The sequence below is a fragment of the Fusarium phalaenopsidis genome (assembly GCF_050370095.1).
Source record: "Fusarium phalaenopsidis strain FUZ10S chromosome Unknown contig_32302, whole genome shotgun sequence".
NCBI lineage: Eukaryota > Fungi > Ascomycota > Sordariomycetes > Hypocreales > Nectriaceae > Fusarium > Fusarium phalaenopsidis.
In genome coordinates, this window is record NW_028145405.1 from 366,407 (window position 1) to 392,258 (window position 25,852).

Below are 25,852 nucleotides of genomic sequence, written 5' to 3' on the forward strand. Positions count from 1 at the left end.
AACCTCCACTTCTACCCCCGAGTTTTGCTCCCAAGACTCACCGATTCAGGGTTGTCCCCCTGTCGCCAGCGTCCAATTCTTTCCTCCCAGTCTCGCTGCAGACCATCATGACCACCTCCGACAGGGACCAGGAGAAGGGTCTCTACGACCAGACTGAGAAGGTCGAGGACAGCGCTCGTGGCACCGTTCACGATGCTGCCGGACACGGTCGCGCAGCTACTGATGCGTGAGTTGAATTCACGAGTCTCCTGGTGTCACTACTAACGAATATCTCAGTTACGGCAACTCACTTGTCCAGTTCGACCCCGTCGCCGAGCGTAAACTACGATGGAAGCTGGACTTGATGACCGTGCCGACTGTCTCGGTTCTCTACCTCTTCTGCTTCATCGACCGAGCGAATATTGGTGAGTCACTCAACTCATGCTGTGACTGCAGAGTCTGACCTCTCAGGCAACGCGCGTATCGCCGGACTCACTGAGGATCTCAAGCTCGAGGGCTACGACTACAACAAGATCCTCTCTGTCTTTTACATCTCGTATATCCTCTTCGAAATCCCCGCCACCGTTACTTGCAAGTGGATGGGTCCTGGTTGGTTCCTCCCTCTCACATCGCTCCTCTTTGGCATCGTCAGTATCGCCACCGCCTTCGTACATAGTCAGGCCGCCATCTGTGGTGTACGGTTTCTCCTGGGTATCTTTGAGGCCGGTATGCTCCCGGGAATCGCCTATTACCTATCCCGCTGGTATAAGCGCGCCGAGTTGACGTTCCGTCTGTCGCTCTACATGGTTATGGCTCCTCTCGCTGGTGCCTTTGGAGGTCTCCTCGCTAGTGGAATCCTGAAGCTTGATCACTTTGGCAGCCTCCACCACTGGCGCATGATCTTTGCGATCGAAGGCATCATCACAGTTGGCCTCAGTCTCATCGCCTTTTTCTCCCTGACCGACCGACCCGAGACGGCTTGGTGGCTGACCCAGGAGGAGAAGGAGCTGTGCATTGCTCGAGTCAAGTCAGAGCGTCTGGCCCAGACCGAAGTCGTTGATGGCATCGACCGGGTCAAGCTCTGGCGCGGTATTTCCAACCCAATCACGGTCCAGATTGCTTTCATCTTCCTCTTCAACAACATCACTGTCCAGGGTCTCGCCTTCTTCCTCCCGACTATTGTTGGCACTATCTACCCCGACTACAGCACCGTCCAGAAGCAGCTCTACAGTGTACCTCCCTACGCAGTCGGTGCTTTCTTTGCTGTTGCTTTCCCTGCTCTCAGTTGGTACCTCGACAAGCGCCAGATCTTCATCATTCTTTCGGCGCCGACGGTCATTGCTGGCTACGCTATGTTCCTTGGATCCAAGGTGGCTGAGGTTCGGTACGGCGCTTGCTTCATGATTGCGAGCACTTGCATGGTTCTGGGCACTATGACGAACGCACACATCAGCGCCAATGTTGTGAGCGACACTGCTCGAAGCAGTGCTATTGGTCTCAACGTGAGTTTTCAGGATTCCCATTACAGATTTGTTGAATACTCACATCATATAGGTCATGTTTGGCAACATTGGAGGTCTTATCGCTACTTGGTCCTACCTCGTCAAGGATGCCCCTCACTTCCCTACTGGCAACGGCCTTAACTTGGCCTGCGGATGCATGATCTTCATGCTGAGCATCGGTGGCTACCTGTGGATGAAGTGGGACAACAACCGACGAGACAAGCGAAACGTGGAGCAGGAGCTGGCTGGCATGAGCCCCGAGACGATTGCGAATCTGGACTGGAAGCACCCTGGTCACCGATGGCGACCATGAGGGCAAAACATGAGATTGATATGAGTTTTATTGGCGGCTCTTTGAAGCCCTATCTTTGTTATCTTGTTGGATAATGCTAGCGGCATGTCATGAAGAATGGACTGATCTCCACCCCTAATCCTTTGTCTCCCCCTGTGCCTGATGAACTAGCTTCCGTCCCTTGCCAGGCTCACAAAGACTAATCAGAATTACTCTCGCGGCTCTCTGTAGAACTCCTCGCACAGCTTGTCAACCTCGTCGACAGTCAACATACGATCACCCGTCTGAGGCGCCAACTCGCGCCAGAGTTCTACCTCTTCGGGGGTCATGGTCTCAAATAGCCAGGTGGGCATGATGCCAGGAAAAAGCAGGCGTTCCCGCCGGTTGAGGGGTTTGATGGGAGGAAGGTCATCCTCCGGCTTCTTGGTCTCGTCCTCCGACTCCTTGGTGTCATCCTCTGGCTTCTTGGTGTCGGGCTTGTCGTTGGCATCCGTGGCGTCGGTGCCGGTGATAGTGTCGGTGGTGGTAGCGACAGGCTCGGGCTTGTCCTTTTTTTTGTTCTTTCGAGGTCGGAGCTTCATGGTAAATTCGGCGGTCTTTTGAGGAGACGCTTTCTGAGGAGAGGATCGGGTTCGACGAGTGGCGGGTCGAGGGGGAGGCGGCATCAGAAGGCGATCCTCCTCAGCCTGGGCCTTGGTGTTTTCGTCATCAGCCATTGTTCCTCCAGTCTAACACACAGGTAATAATTAGCCAATGCAGCTATTTGTGAAAGCGTGATACTCACAATCCCCCTTTGCAAGGTTGCAGCTCTCTTCGAGAGGGCCGAAGTGGTGTATCGACACTTGGAAACTCCCTGAGGGTTGGAGAAGCTTGGTCGGGATGACATCCTGTGGTGGAACAAGGTGAAGATGAGAAATGAATTTAGGATAGAACATATTACAGAGGCCTCATGCTGTTCGAGGCCGTTTGAATGCCATTGTCGTGAAGGTGAAGTGTTGGTTAACGGATGTTAATAGTTGATGCTGAATAGGGACAATAACAGCATCGACGAAAAGTTCAATTGCAAGTCGATAAAATGGGTTTTGTGGTAATATAATGTGTCATGTCATTGCGTTTGTTCTGATGGCTCTCGTTCGTCCACTGAATGCTCTCGAGGCAGACATGATCTTCCATCTCAAATTGGCAATGGCTTCACCTCAAGAAGGGTAATCTCTGGCCTGATCATGGAGGGGCCTGCGTTTACGGACCCTCAGCGGGCGTTTGTTATTACCGAAGAAAAGGGCTCCCTAAAGTGCTGACAGTTTCGGAAGAATATCTTGAGATGAATGGAGAGGCACCCTATACATGAAATGGACACGCATCCAGGGATCCATGAGTATCGAGCCGTAATCACGTTGAGGGACCGAAAGGTGTCATAGCAACTATGAAATAATAGAGCAAGGTTAAAATGAAACCCAGTAGAGATGGTTGTAGAGCCGGTGCTCCCAAGATTGTGTTTGAAAGCTCAAAGATGGCCACAGCGAGAGTGAATAAGGGTAGACAAGTGCAACGTGATTGAATCCGGGGAATAACCACTTGCATTCCGTGGGCGCTCGCTCAAAGACCCCAAGATAAGGGCACTTCTACTTGGGCAAGGCAAGTTCTTTTTAGAAACACACCAATTTACGGGAACTCATGGTTGAGGCTCGAGGTTGAGGCATCTGCACAGGAACACACCACTTGAAAAGAGGCTCAAGGCTGTGAACTTGGAAGTCGCGCTACAGGAAGGTATGCATTCACTGGTCAAGTCAAGACTTTACAGTCACGAATGAAAGGTGCGGGTTGCTACGAACCGCCTTTGATGGTCAGTAAAATGACATCCCTAATAAGGGTTTTGCTTAGAATCTCGCTCGCCATTGTTAGGCAGCGAGCCACCTAGTAATTTCTCGACCGGGCCCTGAATTTCTCTAAAAAGCACCTCGAGATGAAAGAATCAACGTATCAAGCAAACGATTCAAAGACTACGTACTCTAGTCTTCAAATCATGGCAGCCCACTTGACGCACGAGGTGCGCTGCACGTTCATCTACGTCAATTTCGCACGTTCTTCTGTGTGGGCGTTGATGGCTTACAGGGACAGGATGAAGTAAAATTCGAGATGACCTCAAAAGTCCAATCGTGAGTCTACTGATCTTGTTGCATGCAGCCCGAGTTTCTTCGACCCCCTTATTCTTACCGACACAGCTGCTGAAGCAAACCATCACCCAAACTCCAGACTCGCAGAATGAGCAAAGACCAGGTTCTGCATCTTTTCCCCTTGAGTCGATGTGCTCTTTCGATAAGATATCATCACGCGGAAACAGGCCGTTGAGCAGTGACGACCCAGTGCCAATCTCAGCTCGACCAGCACCCGACCAAGACACACTTCCCGACTCAAACATGTCTCCTATTTGGGACAGCATAGCTTTTCATCCTTGTTCTACTCGCTCCCCTTCTAATCAAGGAAGTGCGCTCATTGTCGACAAACAAAGGCCCGTTAACAAAGTAAAGTCCCAAAATCGACAATGTTCATGGGAATCCTTTCACTCGTTTGTTCAGGCACCTCCTCCGCCATCAACGTTCCAAACGATAATAGATAAATTGCTTCTTTACTCAAAATCCGAACATCTTTACTTTCCTCTCGTCCAGAGCAGCTCCAAGAAATGCAACTTCGTCTATTGCTTTCGTCTACAACACCAAAGGCATCATCATGAACAACACAGCGTCGACTCCCTCCCCTACTCCCCCCTCCAAGTCCCTCGCCCTGTGGTATTGGCACTGTGAGCGCTGCGACACCGACTACAACATCTCCGTCACCCGCCGTTGCCTCGACTGCACCGCGACGGGCTACACTGGGAAATCCCCCTCGTCTCCCGATGTCCGCCGTTGTCGTATCATGAGGACGAACATGGTCCCGCTTGGCGCCTTTGATTATGAGCACCGGACTACGTACAACGACTGGCGTCGGTTCCGAAGCGCGTACGAGAAAGACCCGAGCAGCTGGAAGCGCCGAACAGGAAGAGAGCTCAAGGGTTCTGCGGGCAAGGAGCGCAGAGCCTTGATGAATCAACTTAAGAGGAAGCGGAGGATCGAAATCACCGAGGAGCGAAGAACCAAATTCATAAAGGCGACGTACTCGTGCGAAAAGGACTGCGACTATCCTAGCCAGTGCCATTGGGAATGGTGGGCTGCGTATACGCGAATGACCTCGGGTCTCAAGTGCCCCGGAGGCCAAGTTGTGGGAGGGGGGTTGAGGGAGCCGTGTGAAGGCGACGAACCAAAGTCCCCCCTGTGCCGCCTGCTACCAGAGCTAGAGATGGACACCGAAGGAGATATCACCATGACGAGCCCAGAGAGCATTGACGACGATGACGAGATCATCAACGCCTATGGGGTGGGTGAAACAACGATCCCTCTCATAGTTGTACCTGACGAGAAACAGAAAGCTCACCGAGAAAAGAGAGCAAGATTCGTTTAGCAAGGAAGCATGGCATGAAGCATGGCATAGCAGCTACAAGGTCATCTGAGGGGGGATACAGCGGGATTTCATTAATAGTTGACAAACCTCAATCATACAGCGAATTGACAATTGCACTCCAACCTCATAACTCTTCACCGTCTCCGTGACTCGACTCGACTCGACTCAACCAGGAACTCGTATTCTCCGTGTCTACCTAATCCAGTCCATCAGCACAACGGTCCATGCCTCATCTCATACACCACGCCGAGGCGTACGCACAGCTGCTGTACACGGCTCTTGCAGCCAAAATGGCACACAGCGACCCGTCATGGCGTGGGCCTTTTCATCATCGGCACCGGCTTCTCGTGTAAGTTGACGCCAAGACTCCTCGTGTGCCTTTTTAGAGGGCAAGCACCTTCCTTCGGCTATCCAAGCCGTCGTCGTTGTCGTAGTCGTGCCGGCATTCGTCCATCTTGCGGCGCCTCTTCGAATTCGAATCAAAGCATTTCTGCATTACCGTCCCATAAACCAGCATTCCACAAGACCCAAGCAAGCAAGCAAAGCAAAAACCAATCCCGGATCGATCAAGTCGTCGTCTTAACCCTCGAGCGCCTTGGCCTTCTTCTTCTGCTCCACCTTGAGCAGGAGAGCGCGGTTGATGTGTGGCAACACACCACCGTATGCAATCGTCGCGCGGATCAAGGTGTCGAGCTCTTCGTCACCACGGATGGCAAGCTGGAGGTGGCGGGGCGTGATACGCTTGACCTTGAGGTCCTTGGCAGCATTCTGTCATGGAAATGTTAGTTTGGGCATCAGGCACCAGCTGTGACTCGGAAAACTTACGCCTGCCAGCTCTAGGACTTCAGCTGTCAGATACTCGAGAACAGCAGTGACGTACACGGCAGCCTTTGCTCCCACGCGCATCTTGTTCTGAGTGTTTTGCTTGAGGAAACGCTTGACACGGCCACAGGGGAACTGGGAGACGCGCTATCAGTAAACGCCGGGGTGGATTCCAGAGTGCGCGATACAGCCTCGCACACCGACTCGTCTTTGCTTGCGCATCCCGGTGTCCCGCATCAGCTCCGCACGCGAGCAATGTCGCTATCCGTCCCAGAACATCGGCAGCCCCTCGTTGACCCGTCGCATAGGTGCAGGCACGGCGGCAGAGTCGACAAATGAATGCGCCGTCGTCATGAAAAGGTTTTTCTTGCCGTGCGGAGATGGTCGACGCGTCGAAAGGCGGATCGTGAAACTTGATATGCGTGGTATGCGGGACTTGGGATGCGCGCAAATCGATGCTCGAAACAAGGCCGTCCTCCTCTGGCTGAAATCGTGTCCAAAACTCACCTGAAGGCCGGCGCGCGCAGAGTGGCTCTGCTGCTTCTTGGAACCCTCGGCAGCACTCGTCTTGCCGCCGGAGCTCTTTCCACCAGAAGACTTTCCCTTTCCGCCCGCCATTGTTGGAGTGGTCGCGTAAAAAAATTCGGGAATAAAATGTGGGAAAAAACTGTTGATGGAAGAATGCGGATTCGAACGCGGTTTCCGATCGGTTGAGTCGTCGTGGGATGTTGTTGATGGTGGGAAACGCGGGATCGAGGGATCGTGGTGGCAGAAATTTAGCGGGTGCTGCTGATGTTGTTGCTCAGGCTCTGCTTTGCCTTGCCAGTCTGGGCGAGGGCGATCTGTCTGTGAGGAGGTACCTGCCTGAGGTACCTTGTCTGTAGCTTTCGAGCACCACTGTCCCGCACCTGCCTGCTAGGCTGGGCAGGCAGGCGGCACTTGCCAAACAAGGACAAACGCTTGGCATTGGTCGCTGGTCCCGAAGTAAACCCGAGGTGGAAGCTGGGCCACCACCGAGGCTGAGAGAAAGAGGACGTGTGATATCGCGACTGTCAAAAGCCGTCTCCCAGTGCGTGAGAGTCGCCAAAAAGGGCAAAAGTAGAAATAGAAAAGGGTACAGACTTGCAAGAGACTTCTTCCAAGTTTCCAAGATGCCTGGCGGAGGAGCTGTGTTGGTACTTACTCGGGCTCACCTCTGAACAAGCGGCAGTCTGATTGCTGTACGCCCGCGACGGGCCGCCGCATATCGACGGCTGCGACTTGCCCAGGCAATCCTGCTTGCGGTCATGCTTGCAGAATCATGTACTGGGATGCTTCCCGAGACAGACGTGGCAGCTGGTGGTTTTCTGTCAGGCGAGACGGCACACGGCTACTCGCTGGTTGATATTGGATGTCGTTGTCGGCGACGGTTGAAACCAAGGCGGCTCGACTTTGGAGACGATCGTGTCCCGCTGTGGCTGATGCGTGGCTGCAGTGGCTGCCGTTAGCCGAGCATTTTCCATGCAGGGGACCTGGACGAAACACCAATGAAGACACAATCAAGGTAAAGTCAAACTCGACTCAACAAGTTTATGCTTTGAGCTGAAAATGAGAAATAATTCTTTAAATAAGTACGCTTCTATTCATTCAAAGTAACACGAAAATAGTAACGGATAGGTTGCGAGAGGTTTGTCTAATTACTCTTCATGACCAACTCTCCTTTACATTCCAATCTATCCAGGACCTCCGTTTTCCTGACTTTGGTGCACCAATCATGCGCTTCCCGTATTATCACCCCGAAGAATGTAGTACCTGATAACCTTAATGTTTCTCTAATTATCTACAAACTTTCGGATGCTTTTATCCTACCATTTTGGGTGTGGCCCTCTAGCGGCGGAACCCATTCAATTTTACCAACCATGAAGGCTACCGCTATGGTAAGAAAACGGTTTTCACAATCTCCAAATAACCACTTTATGTTTACGCTACATTGAAATTATGCGGGCAACACAAGTGATGTCGAATTTGAACTGCCATGCGGACAGGGGGGAATATCAAGTTCGTCCGAAACGGACGGCAGTCCGGGCGAATCCTTCGGGCGAATCTCCCAGACTTGAATGATACGGACTTGCATACGGACTTGAATACGGACTTGATGTTTGTGATTATGAGATGAATTTGATGAACTTTCTCGATAATTGAGAGCTTTGAAAGTATAAGAAGGTCATCTCCCATCGGCTTGTTGGTGTTCAAGGTCAATCACTCACTTATACCATCAACCAATATCACAACCAACAACACAACCATCAACACAACCACCATCACAGCCATCATCATAATAAACATTCAAATCACTTCCAAACATCACCAAAATGTCTGTTCAGGCTCGCAAGATTGCCATTGTCGGCGGAACTGGCACGGTTGGCTCTCGCACCTTGAGCTCCCTCCTTGATAAGAACATCCACACCATCATGGCCATCTCCCGCAGCGACTCGTCTGCCACATTTCCCGAGAACGCCACCGTCCTCAAAGGAGACTACTCAGATGAAAATTTCCTCGTCTCTGCTCTCAAAGGCCAGGTTGTTCTCATCCTACAGCTCAGTCCCACAGCCATGAGTGTCCAGGAATCTTTCATCCGCGCCGCAGCCAAAGCTGGTGTGCCATACATCCTTCCCACGGAATTCGGCACCGACATTGAAGCTCTGGACTTGACCCGCGAACAACCCATCACATCGGGGAAGAAGGGCTTGCGAGACCTCGTGGAGCAGCTTGGAGTTAGCAGCTGGATCGCCGTGGTCAACAACCTCTGGTTCGACTGGTCCCTCAAGATGGGCTGCTGGGGCATCAACGTCTAGGAACGCAAAGCCGAGATCTGGAACGGCGGCAACGTCAAGGCCAATACGTCGACTCTCAAGCGTGTCGGCGCTGCTGTGGCTGAGCTTCTCAGCCGGCCCGAGGAGGAGCTCTCTGCGTACAAGAATAGGCCGTTCTACGTCAGCTCCTTCTTTATCTCACAGATGGAGATTCTCGAGCGCATGCAGCGCATTACTGGGACTACTGACGCGGATTGGGAGATCAAGGAGAGGGATATTGACGAGTTTGGGAGAGAGTGTGATGAGAGGCTCAAGAAGGGGGATATGATGGCTGCCCTTGAGAAGCTGTCCTCTTTGCTGCTTCGGGAGGGGCTCGGAGGGGACTATAACCACAAGGTGGTTGATATGGAACGGTTTGGGCTCCAGCAGGAGAATCTGGATGAGGTTGTCAAGGGGGCTGTCGAATCTGCTGGGCCTGCGCTGGTGTAAGCCGGCTTTCACTGCTTTACCATGTTAGATTTGCAGCTGGAGCTTCAGAACGGCAACCTCGCCGTCCTCCACTTAAGGATACAAACAAAAATGTACTATTCAAGCACTATACCACCATCTGGCATGTCAAATATTCGCACTAGCACAATGGAACATGGATGTTGCTTTACTTTTTGAACTTGTAAATAACTTGCTAAAATTCATAACACATAATCTCTGATATATATGCCCTTACTTCCTCAAATCGCCAATCTCAACCTCCTCGCTAATGTTGAACAGCGTCATGACAGCCGAGTGATCCGAAGTCCACTCATCCAGGGGGTGACCCGACTTGGGAGGCTTCATGACCCACGAGTCCACCACCTCGAGGCCAGCACCCTTATAGTAGATAAAATCAAGACGCTCATTCGGCTCCTCCTTGCCCCAGTCCTTGTTCCATGGTGTTATGGGTCCGTACGTGATGCCCTCGTCCTGGTCTGGGTTTGGGTGCGCCACGCGGTACGAGTCGATCATGCCGGCCTCGGTGGGCTTCGTCGACGTGGGCCAGTTAAACTTGCCCTGGCCGCAGTTCTTCTTTTTGCGCTTGTCGGTCCAGTCAAGGTGCGACGGCGCGTTGAAGTCGCCGACGAGAAAGAGAGGCTCGATGTCGGCGTTCCGGAGGTCGTACTTCATAGCCTTGAGGGTATCCTCAACCTGCATCGGTCGACCGCTGTCGTACTCGCGCTGCATCACCTTGTCGGCCTTCATCCCGCTGTAGCAAAAGTCGTAGGGTCCGTAGGGCTTGTAGTTGAGGTGGGCGACCCAGAAATTGACCGTCTGCCAGTCGCCGTCCAGCTCGATGCGGGCACCACCCGACCTGTTGATGTTGCCCGAGGTGATCTGGATGGGGTACTTGCTGAGGATGCTGTGGCTCACCTTGCTGGCCCAGTAGTGCCAGCCCAGAGCCTCAGCCAGAGCCTTGGCCCGTTCGCCCGAGCCGTCCTCCTGAATACCGATGATGTCAGCCTTGGAGTTGACGATGAACCGCAGCTGCTTGTCGTGGTAGTCCTTGAACTTGCCACCACCGAACCATAGGTTGTAAGTCATGACCCTCAGCTGAGGCACCTTGACCTCAGTACGGCTGCGCACACCAATCTTGACCTTGAGGGATGCTAGCGAGTTGCCGCGCTTGGCCCAGACGACGAATTCAGCCGCCTTGGAGGTCCTCCACGGCTTGCCACTGATGGTGCCATCCGTGCTGAGCCAAAGCCAGTTTGGCACTGGTGTTCCATCGTAGAACTTGACTCCCTTGTTACCACCTCGAATCAGACCCGCGACCGTGGCGCTGTACCAGTCACCTCCACGCGCATCGGGGAGGGTAATCTCATCGACGACGAACTCGAGGTTGTGCTCCTCCTTCTTGGTGATGAAGACATCAAACGGCGGCGCCAACCACACGTACTTGTCCCTGGCGTGAAAGAAGGCACTATATCGACCAGGCTTGAGCCCTTCGGTCTCGAGGGTGACTCTGCCCTTGCGCTTGGGTGCGTATTTCCACGAGACCGAGTTCTTGGTGTACTGCTCGCCCCAGTTGGGGATCAGGCCTTGGCCTGCCTCGTAGTAAAGGCCGATCCAGTTCTTTTCGTGGGGATCCCTGGTCTCATAGTCAAAGGTGAAGCGCGGTGCGTCCTCGACGAGTTGTAGGACGCCTCCTTCGGGTTCCAACTTGTTGGCATTGGCGGAGAGGGTGAGGAAGAGGATGGCGGATATCACCGCAAGTAAAGGTTTTGGGAAATACATGGTTCAACAATAACCTGCCTCTTAGGCAGAGCTTCTGTCAAACAAGTTACAGGAGAGAGGGAGTTTCAAGGCCAAGACCAAGATCAAGTGCTGGGCCTCGTTGGTTTAAAAGCAACCAGGGTCAGCTGAGGGGAATAAGCAGCAGCCTACCTAGACGACGAGTCCCCATATTCTCGATTGGATTGGATCTCTCAAGATCACAGAAAAAGTGGTTTCCAAAAGGCCTGCCAAGGCGCTCCACCGCGTATTGGCGCGCCGCGTCAGCTCCGTTGCAGCGACATGAGGCCACTCACGACTGTGCTGTCCCCTGGCGACTTGCCTGAAGCGGCCAGCCGTCAAGGTCCGTCGGGCAGGGCTAAGCGAGAGGCTGTAAGAGCTTGCCTCCACACTTTGTTGTCAGAGACGGCATGCCATTCGTCGATATAAGAGCTAGACGTAGATCCGAGCAGGAATTGTCGCGTGCTGCTGCTTCTTCCTCGGACTTTTCGTATAATACAACTCGGACTCTCTCTATCTGTGACCAACAGCCCGTCAGCCTACATGTATGCGCAGCAAATGAGAACACCAACTCTCAAAAGATCAACACCTGCACGTCTCGTGTACGCAGTTCTAGACTCGAGGCTCTGTCTTTGTCGTCCGAAACTCGCATTGTTGTTGGTTCTATTTGCGGGAGCCATCATATCTTTGGTCCCTGTTGCAGGGAATCGGTTCCTTCTCATCGTCTAACAGTTGCCCGACGCAAATTTGCGCAGGGTGGCTGAGTTAACCATAGTAATATCCATAAAATCCCAATGCCGTGTCCGTCGGGGTTGAAATTTCCTTCTCCAGGTTGAAAATCGAATCATGTTGCCTGCTTCATCATTGTAAAACTGTCACTGCTTATGGGTTAAAATACGAATAATACGGACCTAGCGCAGCAGATGGCGTAGCAGTACCTGAAACTTTGTCTGCTTGGTTCGGGGAATAACAGTCTTTGGAATATGGGCTTAAGGTTAAGAGCCAGGCCAACGAGAGGCATTCCATTGTCGCGGGTTTACTTCATACCAGTTCTGTTCAACCATTTACCCATTGGACCTTTAACGATGAGTATTTGACTCGTCACCACGACGAAACTTGATGGCACATTTACTGCGGCAGAACCCCTCAGGTGAAGAAGGCTGTGCACGGTGAAGCCTAGTCCGAGCTCTGCCATACGATGGCTTGTGACAGGAGTCGTCAGCTCACTGGCTCAACTCGGTAACCGCCGACTATGTATCCATAGGGCTGCACCGCTTGTCAGGCCCGAAAATTCCAGAGCACCTACTACGTAATATATCCATTGGATCTACTGTAGTTTTGAAGAAAGAATCACTCAGTTGTAGAAAAGGACAACACAACAACTAGGCGACTACGTACGTTGCAGAGCCAAGAGGTTGCACTGATTGCAACCAGCGGTGAACGCCTCCACTGCCTCAGTCGGTCAGTCAACCACCAAGAATCCAGCATCATCAGTACAGGTAGTGTTCCATAACATCCAATTCCTCAAAACACCGGCTGCACTTATCTCCGTGCCGGCCACTCACCGTGATGTGGTATTTGAGCTACCCAGATCGAAAGGAATCTGACTCGCCACGTGCGGTCCAAGACCTCTCAAAGCCAGCCATGACGAGAATGGAATGCAGCTGGCACAGTGTTTGCCGCAAATCGCCTCCAAGACGTCATTGAGGCGTCTTCACCCCTGAGCTGCTGACGCTCCTCTGGGCACAGAATCCGGACAGAGGTGGCCTTCCGAGCATCGTGGTTGGATCGGGGTCAGTTGGCTCCGAACGGCGGCGTCGCTTGACGAGCACCGGACATCCCGTCGCCGTACACCTCAAGAGGAGCGGAGGCGAGGTCACGGACGGCCGAACCTGCAGGATATGCAAGAGCGGGAGGGCGGCAACACGGGAGGCCTGCAGAGAGCAGCGTGGTCGATGACCGGCGGCCTGGCACTCTGGGAACGATTTTCGCTTGGGCGTCACGCAGATCTTGGGCGTCGGTGCCTGGCGTTCGCTCAGCACCTGCTTGAAGCGGAGCTCGGGTGGCAAATGTGTCCTGGAAGCAAGCCGTGAGGCTCAAAAGCATGGATGGGGCAATGGGTGCGGCTGACGTCGATCCCCCGCCAAGCAGGAGAGAGGCCCAGCAGGTGCTCCTTTGCTGCTACATGTGCAGGGCGGACGCAGACCTACCGGTGTGATGTGATGCCACGATATCCAAGAAAGAAGCGTAACTGGGTCAGGTTGATAGAGGTGGGTGTTGTGAAGGACGTCGCATGACCGCGTTGCGGTGCGGTTGACCAGGTTTATCAAGACACGTGCTCCCGTGATGCTCAGAGTGGTGGGCAATGAATGACAGACTCAGCACTCTAATTTGAGCGACAGCACTCAGCAACCCGCGGATGGCATCCGATTGCCGGCCCTTTCTGGAGGAATTCGAACAAAGAGTTCATCTTACAAAGTCAGGGGCGCCAAGGCCGCGTGACTCTGGAGCCGCCATCTCCGGGAGGGCGAGCGACCGGCGGCGCCATCGCAAAAAGAGATTGAGGCTAGGGCGCCCGGGGGATGCTTGATGATTTCCCAAGGATTCCAGCAAAGAGGACCCTCCGGTTCTAGGGGAACGACGCCCGGGCGAGGCGAAATAGGGCGTACCGCGCTAGTGGGCTTCTCGAATTTGAACTGACGAGGGGGGAAAAGGAGATGATGATGATGGATGAGGGGGGCCCGGCCGAGTGGTGATTGACGACCATGACGGTGGTTCTGTCAATCACTTGTCACAGTTATTACTCCGTGACGATTTCACGATACGATGGATCTCTAGCTGTCTCATCACAGTGCGATCCACTGCCATCTGAGAAATGTCGTTGGATAGCCAGACAGGATCAAGGAACAGGGACCACAGAGGCAACAATGACAACGCCTCTCATCCAGTGACTCTGCCTCTTCAACGACCCCTCTCCCAGCTATCGTCAACCCAGATGGCCAATCTCCAGGGACCCGGGTCTCTCCAAGGGCCACCGCCAGCCGGGCCTTGGCCTTCGCGGTTGGGACATGGGACACGAACGGCGACCCAAAGGACCGGGGAGAGGACCCCCTGAAAGATCAGGCCCCCTGAAAGGACGGCCCAGGCGGGCGGGTTGGGATCACCCCGGCTTGGAGACTTGGTGTAGAAAGAGGGGCAATTCTGGACAAGCAAAAGGGGGCACCGAAGAGTGATCCATCGTCTGAGTTGTGTGTTGTGACGATAATCTTTTTTGTGCTTTGTTGTGGACAATGACATGAATATTCACCTATGAACTGGAGAAATGCAGAGGTGAAAAGATGGGCGTTCGTCTCCTAGGTTACGGGCGATAGGGATCTCCCAATGTTTTCTTTTGTTTCTAGCCCACTACTCAATGCCAAGCTAGAGGCACAGCCGAGAGAGTTCACACTGTACAACCAAGTCTGAGCGTATGAATGATTGGCTTCCCGTCCGACGGGCCGCTTGGCTGGCATTCGGGAAGGCTTGTTGTTGAGCAACAACAAAGAGACACACAAATTCGAAAATCTGCAGAGGAAGAGTCACGTCAGTCGCCCTGCATCCGCTCGGATACAACGTCGACGGGCTCAAGTAACGTCCGTGCAAAGGAAGGGGAAAAAATGAAGCGGGTTTAGAGAGATCCAGAAGAAGTCAAGTCCGAGCCGCACCTGGATCTGTGTGTCCCGTCCGCCTGTGTGTGTGCCTCGTCTACATACACGTGGCCGTGACATGGACGGGATGTGAGCTGGAACGATTTGCATTAATATGCATTTTAATTGAGGCATCTTAAATCTCCTCTGCAACTGAAAGATCCCTCTCCCCTAGAAATACAGCATCCCCTAGAAATACAGCATCCCCTCTCCTTGTCATATTCCCCCTGTGTGGGAAATGGAAGTTTCGGCAAAGGACGTTCGCCTGTGTTTGTCCCATCCGACACCGACGCAAAGGTTCACTGTTCTCGAGAAACAAAGCAAGCAGAGACATTGATTTATCTCGATATGGAATAGAGAAGCCCGAGCGCGCGCGAACACAGCAGAAGAAAATGGGTTCATCCCACACATGCAAGGAACATCTTTTTTTGTGCTAGGTAGTGCCAGCGCAAGTGTAAATTACACGAAAAACCGCAGCATCTGTACTAGCCAGCACCGGGGAGAAGAAGCCGGGTCGCGTGGGAAAGGGGGCCAGAAGCTGCAAGATGGAGCGGACGCAAGATGATCGTTTAGATTTCGTGAGCGAGGCCAAGAATCCCTTCTTTTTTTTTTTTTTTTCCGGTCGGGGAATAATTGTAATAATAGCATACATAGCGGGACTGTAAATCTCGACTCTTTTCCCATCGATCCATTTATTCCCCCTTTCTCAGCCCCCAGCTTCCAGCGGTGCTACCCAGTCATTTCAATATGAGACGATGTGCAGGCTGCCTCTCGGCCGACCGTTGCGATTAGTCTGAGGCCCTGTTTCAGACCGGACGGTCGTGAGTGCATGGCAATATTATAAGATCTCTGTTATGGTGTGGTATTCGGTGGTGGTGGTGAGGATACAAAAAGAGGTTGTTTGTGGACATGGGTTTAAAGCTGATATGCGCCTCGGCAATGGGACATGTACCGTTTGTCGAACCTTGTGCAACAAGCCGCATCCATTACAGGACTTGAAGTCGACGGTTACTGAGTCAATCGGGCTGCCTCTGGTCCTCCCGAGTCAGGCCAGACAGTAGAACAGAGTCATTCTCCAAAAAGCCATGGGCTTAAAGCCTGGGCCCCTCCAAAATGAGTCGTCCGTCCATGGTTTACGCAAGTCATGGAAGCGAGAGAGAGGAACATGGGTGCCGCGGGATCTGGGAGGCAAGATGCACAGCGGCAACATATGCACAACATAATATTCATTGCGAGATGTTCCTAGACACGCATATTCCTAGGTAGGGTAGGTATCTAGTCTAGTTGAAGCCGACACAAGAGACTCGCACAACAATGGTCTGTGTCCACGCCAGCATCCCATATCCGACCCACCAGGAGAGAAGCTCGCACTGGGCTGTCAGGGAGTGGACATCTCTACCTCAAGAGCTCACCTCAGCTCCTGTCGTCGTTGCATACCCGTCACGCGGGAAGTACCTCGCAGCCTCTACAGCACAGCCAAGCATCCAATCCCATCAGCTACGAGAGGGTTTACTGGCCAGTGGATCACGGAAAATGCAAATTGTAGCTTCTTTCTTTAGCTTGCTAGCGCAGGTCATCACCACCCAAGAAAAGGAGCCCGCCCCCCCTTGTAAAAAAGAGTGAGGTGTCGAGGTGGAGGGGGTCCCTCCCCACAAAGGAGAAATGCGCCTAGCAACTCGATGACGGGGACACAGCAGCAAGACAAGGCGAGTTGCCTACCCATGGATGGATGATTGTTGACTCGCTTGTCGAAATGGGGCTTTTGTGCATCCATCAGCCAACCGATCTCCGTGACATGCCAGAACCCAAGGTTGTTGTCAACCGCGACACATGCCTCTCTCGTCCCCTGCCAGGAACCAGCCTTTCTCTGAGTTCTACCGTACTTTCAGGCTCAGGGGACGGCAGACTCCACAGTGGGCTTTCTGGCAGACATCAGCGCTGAGGGCCCACAATAAATTGCGCTCTCCAGGGCCATCTGCGCTGCCAGTCGTGGAATACTGAGGTTCCCAGCTGGAGAGCTCCAGGGACCACAGTGCCTGGTCCCTGCCGCGTCACACGGTGCACCCCATCCCACCCCCCGTCCGCGTACAGTCCAATCCATCCCAGAAAAAAAAACCGCCTCCACTCGTGCCAGACCAGGCCAGGCCAGGCTCTGCAGAGGGCAATCCGATTTTATTTCCCACGCAACGGGAACCGCTGTCACCTCCCCAACCACGTCTTGACCCCCCCGTCTCCCGTCTCCCGTCCGCCGTTTCCCGTTCCAGAGATCATCACGGACATACATTTGGTTAGAAACTCACTGGTCCCCATCCTCATCTCATCTCTTTCTCCTTTCTTCCCTCCCCTCCCTCCTCTTTTCTTCCTCCTTCGTGCTCTCGATTTTTCTTGTCGACGACCTCCCCTCCTCCCTTTTCTTCACTCGTCGAAAAAGCTTCACCAAGCTTCCTTTCCCCCTCTGTCGCCGACGAATTACGAGTTTGGGTTCCGAAGAAGAAGAAAAAAAAGAGGACGAGGCGGCCGCGCGAACCTTGACCCCCTTTTCGCGAGTCACATTTATTCGTTGGTGGCGCTTTTCGGCCTGCTTCCCTCAGTCCCAGCCAGAAAAGTCCTACCTACTACGTACGGAGTATCTTGGCTCCCGGCGACCGACCGACAGGCGATCAAACCGTGACGCTCTGACGCTGCTCCGCCACTCTTCTCGAATCCCAAATTCAGGGACTCGTTTCGTCTCGGCCTCCTTTATTGTGTTGGCTGTACAGTATTTCTTGATCACCCCCGTTGTCGCCACTTGAGGACATCATACCCAATAGTGCCTTCTTCGACCGTCGCGCTGTTCTTGTTGGCTGAGGCTTCAACTGGACCCGGCCTCTATTTCACACCGACCACCCAACCAAACCGCTTACAAGCTCTCCCTCGGTCGCTTGTCGCCTGCCGTCGCAGCTGCGTCTCGTGCAATCCAGCTTGCTCGCCAGCTCTCGATATATCAGGCAGCACATCATACCCCGTCATCCGCCCCGTCCAGTTCGCTCCATCCCTCTCTTGACCTCACCGCTTCACGACCGTGACGACTTTCGGACCCACGAGCCCTAACGATTTGATGCCGCATTTTTAACCATCTATCGTTTCCGAAACCTAGTCGATACCCCGCGACCTTGATTTTCGCCCTGCACAGTGAGCAAGGCGCCCTGCATATACCCTCGCATTCGAGATATTTGGTAGAGTCATCTGCTGGTACGACAGCAGTCATTAGCCACGCTGGAGTCAGTAAGGACCATGACACAACAACCACACGATATGGGCTACCTCGACTATGGGACGTCGACCAGTCGCTCCCCTAGCTCGTCGAGGCCGACATATGCCGCCGGCGGCAGTTTCGCCGCAGGTCTTTCGCTTCCTCGCCAGTCACAGCGCCCCTTCGATGCTCCCCTAGGCTCATCCGCCCTCTATCCCGCCGAGAGACTTGGTGGAGGCTACAACCCCCGTGGTATGGACGGCATGGCTGGTGGGATGCAGGGATACATGTTGGATAATGGCCAGGCCTGGAGCTACAACACAAGCGGCGTCGCAACTGTCAACGGCGCTGTCAACGGCCCCGGCCGACAGAGGAGCGTAAACCGACGAGCAGCTCTTCCCCAGGTATGTGACTTCACCATGATGTGTGACGTGACCAAGCTTACGCGGAGATAGAACTGGACTGACCACGGTGGTCTCGGCATCCATGGAGGTCTTCAGCCTTTTTCAGGCGGGATCAACAACAACCCCATGTCAAACGGTGGTCTCCGAGTTGACCACCCCGGCTCTCACGGCTCTCCGACCGATCTTCGATCGACGACCTCGGACAACGACCAGCTCATTCCCACGGCTATTGTGATCAAGAACATTCCATTTGCGGTTCGCAAGGAGACTCTTGCCTCCATAATGCTGGAGATGCATCTCCCGCAACCCTATGCGTTCAACTATCATTTCGACAATGGTGTTTTCCGAGGCCTGGCTTTTGCCAACTTTCAGTCTGCTGAGGACACTCGCATGGTGATTGAGGCGATGAATGGTATGGACGTCCATGGTCGCAAGCTTCGTGTCGAATACAAGAAGATGCTCCCCGAGGCCGAGCGGGAACGAATTGAGCGCGAGAAGCGTGAGCGTCGTGGCCAGCTTGAGGAGCAGCATCGCGCCCCCATGCTGCACCAGCAGAGCTCCATTCAGTCTCTGGGTGGTCTCTCGCAAACCCAGCAGCAAAGGGGCGGTACCTCTCATCTCGGTAAGTCAGATGTCTCTCAAACTCAATGCATGGTGCTAACTCCGGCAGGAGATATCGACTTGAATGACCCTCAGACTCTTGAGTTTTACACCGAGCTGGTTATGTTCCGCCGCGATGATTCTCGCGAGATCCTGGTCTTCCCTCCTGGCATTGCTCCTGAGCACCGACGATCCATTCACATCCTTGCCCATCACATGGGTCTTGAGCACCAGTCTATTGGCGAGGCCGACTCGCGACAGCTTACCGTCCTCAAGCGACAGCAACCTTCGCCCACGGCCAACATCCACAACCAGCCCGCCACCAGCCTGGACATGCACAAGCGTGGCCTCAGCCGTGCTGCTACTTTTGACTTTGCTGCTGATCGCGAGACCAGGGCCGCCAGCAGCACCTACTCGCACGTGCTTGGACGCCAGGGCCCAACGCTTGAGCTCCCCGGCAGCCCCGACGGCAACGGTATCCCCAACAACCTGCGTGCCGCCAAGAGCTTTGCCGACCTCCGATCCTTTACGCCTAGCCCTTCGCAGGCTTCTTCCAGCTACCTCGCCCCTGCTGGCATGAACAACATGACCAACTCGACAGCTCGCTTCGGTGACTATATGGGCGGTACTATGTCCCCCTCTGGCCACCCCGGCAGCTCTGGTACTCCTGGTCCCAAGAATGAGTCGGCACTGCTCGGCAGCCTCAGCAGCTTGAACCTGGGATATGATTCCGGGGCCATTCCCAACCAGGCACGAAGCACCCCTGGTGCGATCGGCAGCCAGCGACCCAGCAGCAACTCCAAGGGTGCCCCTGAGCGACAGCCCCGCGGTCCCGAGTGGGAGACGACTGCTGGATTTTCCGGACGTCGTGCTAACGGCCACGTTGCGCGCGGCAGCGGTATGTAGACCTGAGACAGGAACCGTTTTGAACATGAACTTACTCTCTACAGATTCGTCAGACAACGGTGCGCGAGTGGGCTCCAGCTCCACCAACGCCTCGCGATATCACTGATTTTGTGTCGCCCTGGGCCTGTCAATGGGCCACGACCTGACGGACCTGGACTCTCGAGGGTCCCAGGTAGCTCTGCGCGTACAGTTACGGGTTGACGACAATGAATACGACGCATTCCGATATATGCACTGCACAGCACAGTACAGCACAGCATTTTGATTTTACGACTTGTAATACCGACACCTCAGGGTTTGCCCCATTGCATATAGTTTTACGTGGGAATGTTTTTTTACGACCTTGGAGACGTGGATGGGGAAGGCACAACAGCAGCTGCAGCCCCTGAAGTGTGGCCGATTTGATGATGATGCCAACCCGATGAGAGAGTATGGAAATGGGATATCATATCAGGATACAGGACTCTGTTCAACACTGGGCAACCAAACAACGGAAGGTCACACACGATACGTATGCCAGCGGGCATAACATAACCTGGAATACCCTCACATGTACCCCGACAAGACCTACGACCATTACTTGACGATTATGACGCTTTTACGACGTTACGTCTAGACAGCTACACCGGCTTCTCCTCATCAGGCTGTGCGAAGCGTCAGCCAGCGATGGGAGGAGTTGCCTCGGCGACTACAATTACTACTATACCCACCAAACAAATAATTCCTGTCTGGGCGCCGCCCGTGACATGACGGCGACGACGAAGACGAACACATGAAGGCGCGTGAGTCCCGACTCGAGCGCCCAGAGGGTTGATGGGAGGAGAGATGGATAGGAGGAACACAAGTTGGACTGGAAAAGAAAAAAGTTACAATCCCTGGAATTTCTGCATTGTTGTTGATTTACGCTGGTTTTCTTGTTTTTGTTATGGATTTGTACGGGAGTGAAATCTCTTGCCTCTCGACTAATTCTGGATCTGCCTGGACGCGAGATGCCACGAGAGTGCGAAGAGGGTTTCTGGTGTTCGTGAGGCTGCATTTGTTGAACTGGAGGATATCTGCAGATGGTGGAGGTTGGGAATGCATTTGAGATGTCGAGTATGCATGGCAAATGGAGACGAGTTGAGAGAGAGAGGCGCAGATGCATGCTTGAGTTGCATGATGTGTGCCTGTTTGGCATTTGTTGAAATACATACGTTGTGTGATTTTGTTCAAGCGATTTGTCTTGGATGTGTACGTTTCGTGAACGTTGAGGGAGTTGATATGACGGCAAGCATCTTGGCTTTGGCCTGTCATTCAAGCAGAATAAGGAATCGGATCACTACTCATTTGAAGCAGATTCATTGTGAAGTGTCTCGTTGTTTGCCTTGTTGTGTGTTGCCTGGAAGACTTCCCTTCCTTGCCGATGTGAATTGTTAGGCAGAGCAGAGATCTCAACCCAATTTAGTAGCGGCATCAGAGTTAATGCCATGTACCACCGCAACCTTGGGCATACGTAAAGCATCCATCTTTCCATTGGTTCTAGCTCTGCGGCCGATTAACCTCTGGTGATGCATCTGATAACCGAGCTGAGGTGCTTATTAATAGTAAGCATCCATCCTGTAACAGCTGATGCCTGAAGCGGTCTAGTCAGGGCATCAACACTCATGATAGGGTAAACCATCTCTCTTATCCATCAACAGTGACGACGTCATTCTTGTAAGAGAAGTTGGACTTATCATCTTTCATCATGGCGAGCTTCATCTCTTCTTTGATGCCGTTTGGCAAATCTATCACTCAGGCTGAGGCCCTGCCAAAGACGAATAGGCAGTGGACTACGGCGCAGGATGGGATCGATAAGATGACTTTTGGGGAGGGTGTTGTTGCTGAGCCCGAGGATGGAGAGGTTTTGGTCAAGATTCATGCTGTGGCCCTCAACTATCGCGATACTGAAGGTGAGTGTTGACTTGAGATACCAAGTTGTTGGATGAGTGCTAACAGGTTATAGTCATCGCTGGTGACTACAACCACCACATGTCCATCAACGACAGCAATCCCCTCGTGCCCTGTTCCGACATGTGCGGCACCGTCATCGTGTCTCGGTCATCCAGACTCAAGGCCGGCACGCGCGTCATGTCTATTTTCAACCAGACGCATCTCACAGGTCAAGTCACCGAGGCTGATCTCGCCTCCGGGCTCGGCCTCCCTCTGCCCGGTGTGTTGACCGAGTACCGCTGCTTCCCCGCCGATGGACTCGTCCCAGCACCCGCGTACATGTCGGATGAAGAGGCTGCTTGTTTGCCTATTGCTTCCGTCACGGCTTGGATGTGTATCAACGGCATGCGACCGATGGGCCAACCAGCCGACGGCACCAAAAAGAAGGAAACAGTGCTCCTCCAAGGAACAGGCGGCGTATCAGTCGCAGGTCTACAAATCGCAAAGGCAGCAGGCCTCGACGCAATCATAACATCCTCATCAGACGACAAGCTCGAGCGCGCAAAGAAGGACCTCGGCGCCGACACGGGCATCAACTACCGCACGCACTGGGAGTGGCAAGATCCCGTCATGAAGGCCACCAACGGCCGAGGTGCAGACATTATCTTTGAAACAGGTGGTTCACGCACGCTGCGCAAGTCCTTTGAGAGTGTTGCTTTTGGAGGATTGATCAATTGTATCGGATACCTATCCGGAAAAGAAGAAGAGCAAGACACTGGAGGAAAAGTCAGTGTTAGTGTCCTAGCACTGAGACGAAACGTGACCCTCAAGGGTATCCTCAACGGCCCTCGAGATCGGTTTGAAGAGATGGTGGCATTCTACGAAAAGCACAAGATCAAGCCCGTGGTGAGCAAGGTATTCGAGATGGAAAAGGCGAACGAGGCGGTCAAGTTTTTGGCAGAGGGGGGACACTTTGGAAAGGTCGTCGTGAGGGTGGCTGGTAAGGAGTAGATGAAGGTCAAGGAGAGGGATGAACGGTGGAGGATAAATCTTGAGATTATTGGGTTAGATTATGATATACGAGTAGAACGTAGAGCAAGATTGTTTTGTTTGTTATTGACTTGTAAGTGTTGTCTCAGATTGATCACGTTGGTGTTGTTAAGGGGGTATAGCATTCCATCTTCTATCCACCCATGACCTTTCCCTTAATAGCTTTTGTTGATTCTATCGTAACATGACCTGAAGTTCTCTATGTATGCATTCATGGTAACTGTCTAATGACAGTATTCACACATCATAATGTGCCACAACACACAGACAAAAACGGTAGCTCGGCCTACGCCGCAAAACCTTCTATTACCCAAAACCAAACCCAAACGTTTTAAGCGAAACGGCCCGAAGCGAAACCCAAAGAACGCACAGCTCGGCCGTTAGATGTATGTATATGTATGTACAAGAACATATTGAATTATGCTTGTGTGTGTATCGTTCACAGCGCCTTGGGAACTACCCTCGCGTTGGGATCAACAAGGTCCAGCCTGCTGATCAACGGCGCAAAGATGAAATCCTGAACAGGCTTTAGGATGAGAACCATGCGGTTATACCTCCATCCCAAAAGAGGCACCAAAGCCCCGATGAATGCGTCGGTTAGAAAGTGGTTTGCGGTAGCGACGATGGTGATGATCATGGCGGCGGGCCATAGCGGTGCAAGCACACGCATGAACCGGTGGGGAGAAAAGCGACACATGCAGACGGCAAAGAAGAGCGCTGTACCAAAATGCAAGCTCGGCATGGCTGCTATCGTGAGTTGAAACCTGTTGTTGTTCCAAGCGTTTGCGCCTCCCGCCTTGCTGTGCAGGATATCGACGAAGCCATACTCCTGCGGCAGCAACCTCGGCGGCGAACACCTCCAAACAGTAACGATAACAAACGCGATAGCATTATCAGCGGCGATGGTCCTCCTGATGCGGCGGAACGTGCTCGGCGGGAGGAACGTGTAGATGTAGACGAGGAAGCACACGCCGAGGCTGATGTGCGAGTAGTAGATCCTGGCGAGGTAGGGCATGAGCCACGCCTGCTGCGTCATGACGTACGACTGGAAGCGTTGCTCAATGTCGATGCCAAAGAGGTGTTCTAGATCTAGAATCTCGAGGGCGTGTTCTTGGGCACGGGTAAAGATTGCTTCGTTGCCAGCAATCATTCTCGCAGAAAAGGCTCTAAGTCCTTGATATATCCTACACTTGTCAGCAACCCACAACACTTTAAACGAGATCAATATACACACCAATAAGTCATGTTCCAGTACCAAATCTCGATCAAAAACGGAAACGCATTAAAAAACCTCGACAGAAGCACAAACACCAGATTAGGAGCCCTCCTCCTCACGGAAGGCTCGGGTTGTGCGAGGAGCGACGGTTTCAACGGCGGAGAGTCGACATAGGCTTCTCCTGCCTCGACATCATCCTCCAGACAGTCGGCATAGTCTTTCCGGTCATTCCGGCGTCTGTTGATGAGACATCCTGCTGTGAAGGCGAGGACGATGACTAGAGGGCAATTGTTATTACTTTTGGTTCCGTCTTGAAGGGCAGAGTGGGAGGAGGGACTTGCAGGCTGGTTCGACGACGTTTTTTAGGTTGTCAGGCATGATTTGGAGTTTCTGTCAAGGAATGGAGATGTCTCGAGTTGATGATGTATACTTAAAACCAGACTTGATTCCCCCGTTTATCTAGAAACGAGTGCAGAGGGGAAAAGGAAGTAATAAAAAGCCAAGAGAATGGATGAAAGAAGATACAGTCAGAGTAAATAAAAGGGAAGAGGAAGGGGGAAAACAGGCACGAGACACTTGGCGATGCAAACCTACTTTTTACTTGGACCTGACCACCACACACGCAATGCAATCGCATCGCATTTGTATGCACACCCTAGGCTAGGGAGAGAGGGCGTCTACCTTCCGACGGAGAATAGCAGGGGGTGGTGGACTTGATTGACCGGGGTTCCGGTACTTGGCTCTCGCTCTGCTCGCGTGGTCGATTACGCAGTTATACGCGCGTGTTTCATGGCTTGGTATGGGATGCTGTTGGCCGCATACACCGTATAGATCACACTTGTTGGCTGTTTACTCTGACATACATCATGTAGGATTCTTGAGCCTGTCTCCCTCGAGGTTGAATCGATAAGCTTATTCCCTCCAAGTACATACATCACACGAGGGAGCCTCCCTCGCTTCCTCACGGATGGGCCCGAGCGGGCTGGCCCCCATGAAAAGTATCCAACTGCCGCTCGACGCTAACCATGAGTCGTTGACGTAGAAAGCGTGTCACCAACCTCAAGCACAAGGATTCCCTCTTGGCCCGCTAGATCAAGTCTGGTAGGGTTGCACGTGTGGCGGGTAGATTCAAGAGCACGCTCTTGGCTACAATCCAAGCTTTCTTTCAGATCTTTTCCAAGATATCAAGACATGTTCAGCTTCATCTTGGCAGGCACAGAATGTTAAAGATCCATCATGGCAGTGGATACCCATCGGCGGCTCGGCCTCGAATACGACTCCGTCCCTCCGAGATTAAACGCATCGGCGGCCCGGTAGTGGAAACGCCGTCTTTCGCTCTCCGCGGGAACGGCGTTTTACTACTATCATGCATCCATGATGTAGATCGCGATGCAAAAAAGAGAACACCAGGGGAGTTTTGTTATCAGTTGTGTGCCTCGGCATGGCCCATGGCATGACATGACCACCATCAACTCATACACAGCCCCTGCCCAGCCTGCGGACTTGGCTACAACTCCGCATCTATGTGTAAGCGGGAGGCGTTGCAATAGCCCCCTATCCCTAGGGCTGACACAGACTGCATGCGGAAAAGCTTGTCTGACAGAAGCTTCAAAACAAGCAACACGAATGTCACTGGCGGGCGTTTCAACAATGGATCAGAAGAAGCTCAATTGGCAAAGTAAAGGGCCAAGACAAGGACT

At 53.0% G+C, this 25,852-nt stretch overlaps 9 protein-coding genes across 9 annotated transcripts; 5 read left to right on the forward strand and 4 right to left on the reverse strand.

Annotated features, from left to right (window-relative positions):
- Nucleotides 1-107: 107 nt before the first annotated feature.
- LRP88_07503 (major facilitator superfamily domain-containing protein) lies at nt 108-1,794 on the forward strand (the record flags this gene model as incomplete). The annotated part of the gene is made up of 4 exons (XM_083244032.1): nt 108-226; nt 277-358; nt 438-1,481; nt 1,534-1,794. The coding sequence occupies 4 exons, from the start codon at nt 108-110 to the stop codon at nt 1,792-1,794; spliced, it is 1,506 nt and encodes a 501-aa protein (XP_083098526.1).
- Nucleotides 1,795-1,982: 188 nt separating this feature from the next.
- LRP88_07504 (uncharacterized protein) lies at nt 1,983-2,674 on the reverse strand (the record flags this gene model as incomplete). The annotated part of the gene is made up of 2 exons (XM_083244033.1): nt 1,983-2,501; nt 2,558-2,674. 2 exons carry the CDS (start codon nt 2,672-2,674, stop codon nt 1,983-1,985), a joined length of 636 nt encoding a protein of 211 aa, XP_083098527.1.
- Nucleotides 2,675-4,500: 1,826 nt separating this feature from the next.
- Nucleotides 4,501-5,317, forward strand: LRP88_07505 (uncharacterized protein; the record flags this gene model as incomplete). The annotated part of the gene is made up of 2 exons (XM_083244034.1): nt 4,501-5,184; nt 5,237-5,317. The coding sequence occupies 2 exons, from the start codon at nt 4,501-4,503 to the stop codon at nt 5,315-5,317; spliced, it is 765 nt and encodes a 254-aa protein (XP_083098528.1).
- Nucleotides 5,318-5,847: 530 nt separating this feature from the next.
- On the reverse strand, nt 5,848-6,708 carry LRP88_07506 (histone H2AZ; the record flags this gene model as incomplete). Its single annotated transcript, XM_083244035.1, has 3 exons — nt 5,848-6,036; nt 6,094-6,225; nt 6,598-6,708. 3 exons carry the CDS (start codon nt 6,706-6,708, stop codon nt 5,848-5,850), a joined length of 432 nt encoding a protein of 143 aa, XP_083098529.1.
- Nucleotides 6,709-8,441: 1,733 nt separating this feature from the next.
- LRP88_07507 (uncharacterized protein) lies at nt 8,442-9,371 on the forward strand (the record flags this gene model as incomplete). Its single annotated transcript, XM_083244036.1, has 2 exons — nt 8,442-8,864; nt 8,925-9,371. The coding sequence occupies 2 exons, from the start codon at nt 8,442-8,444 to the stop codon at nt 9,369-9,371; spliced, it is 870 nt and encodes a 289-aa protein (XP_083098530.1).
- A 231-nt stretch (nt 9,372-9,602) lies between these two features.
- LRP88_07508 (endonuclease/exonuclease/phosphatase family protein) lies at nt 9,603-11,150 on the reverse strand (the record flags this gene model as incomplete). The annotated part of the gene is made up of 1 exon (XM_083244037.1): nt 9,603-11,150. One exon carries the CDS (start codon nt 11,148-11,150, stop codon nt 9,603-9,605), a length of 1,548 nt encoding a protein of 515 aa, XP_083098531.1.
- Nucleotides 11,151-18,106: 6,956 nt separating this feature from the next.
- LRP88_07509 (uncharacterized protein) lies at nt 18,107-20,081 on the forward strand (the record flags this gene model as incomplete). Its single annotated transcript, XM_083244038.1, has 3 exons — nt 18,107-18,469; nt 18,521-19,967; nt 20,020-20,081. The coding sequence occupies 3 exons, from the start codon at nt 18,107-18,109 to the stop codon at nt 20,079-20,081; spliced, it is 1,872 nt and encodes a 623-aa protein (XP_083098532.1).
- A 1,620-nt stretch (nt 20,082-21,701) lies between these two features.
- LRP88_07510 (zinc-dependent alcohol dehydrogenase family protein) lies at nt 21,702-22,897 on the forward strand (the record flags this gene model as incomplete). The annotated part of the gene is made up of 2 exons (XM_083244039.1): nt 21,702-21,906; nt 21,960-22,897. 2 exons carry the CDS (start codon nt 21,702-21,704, stop codon nt 22,895-22,897), a joined length of 1,143 nt encoding a protein of 380 aa, XP_083098533.1.
- Nucleotides 22,898-23,375: 478 nt separating this feature from the next.
- On the reverse strand, nt 23,376-24,530 carry LRP88_07511 (PAP2 superfamily-domain-containing protein; the record flags this gene model as incomplete). The annotated part of the gene is made up of 3 exons (XM_083244040.1): nt 23,376-24,120; nt 24,171-24,389; nt 24,451-24,530. 3 exons carry the CDS (start codon nt 24,528-24,530, stop codon nt 23,376-23,378), a joined length of 1,044 nt encoding a protein of 347 aa, XP_083098534.1.
- Between the last annotated feature and the right edge of the window lie 1,322 nt (nt 24,531-25,852).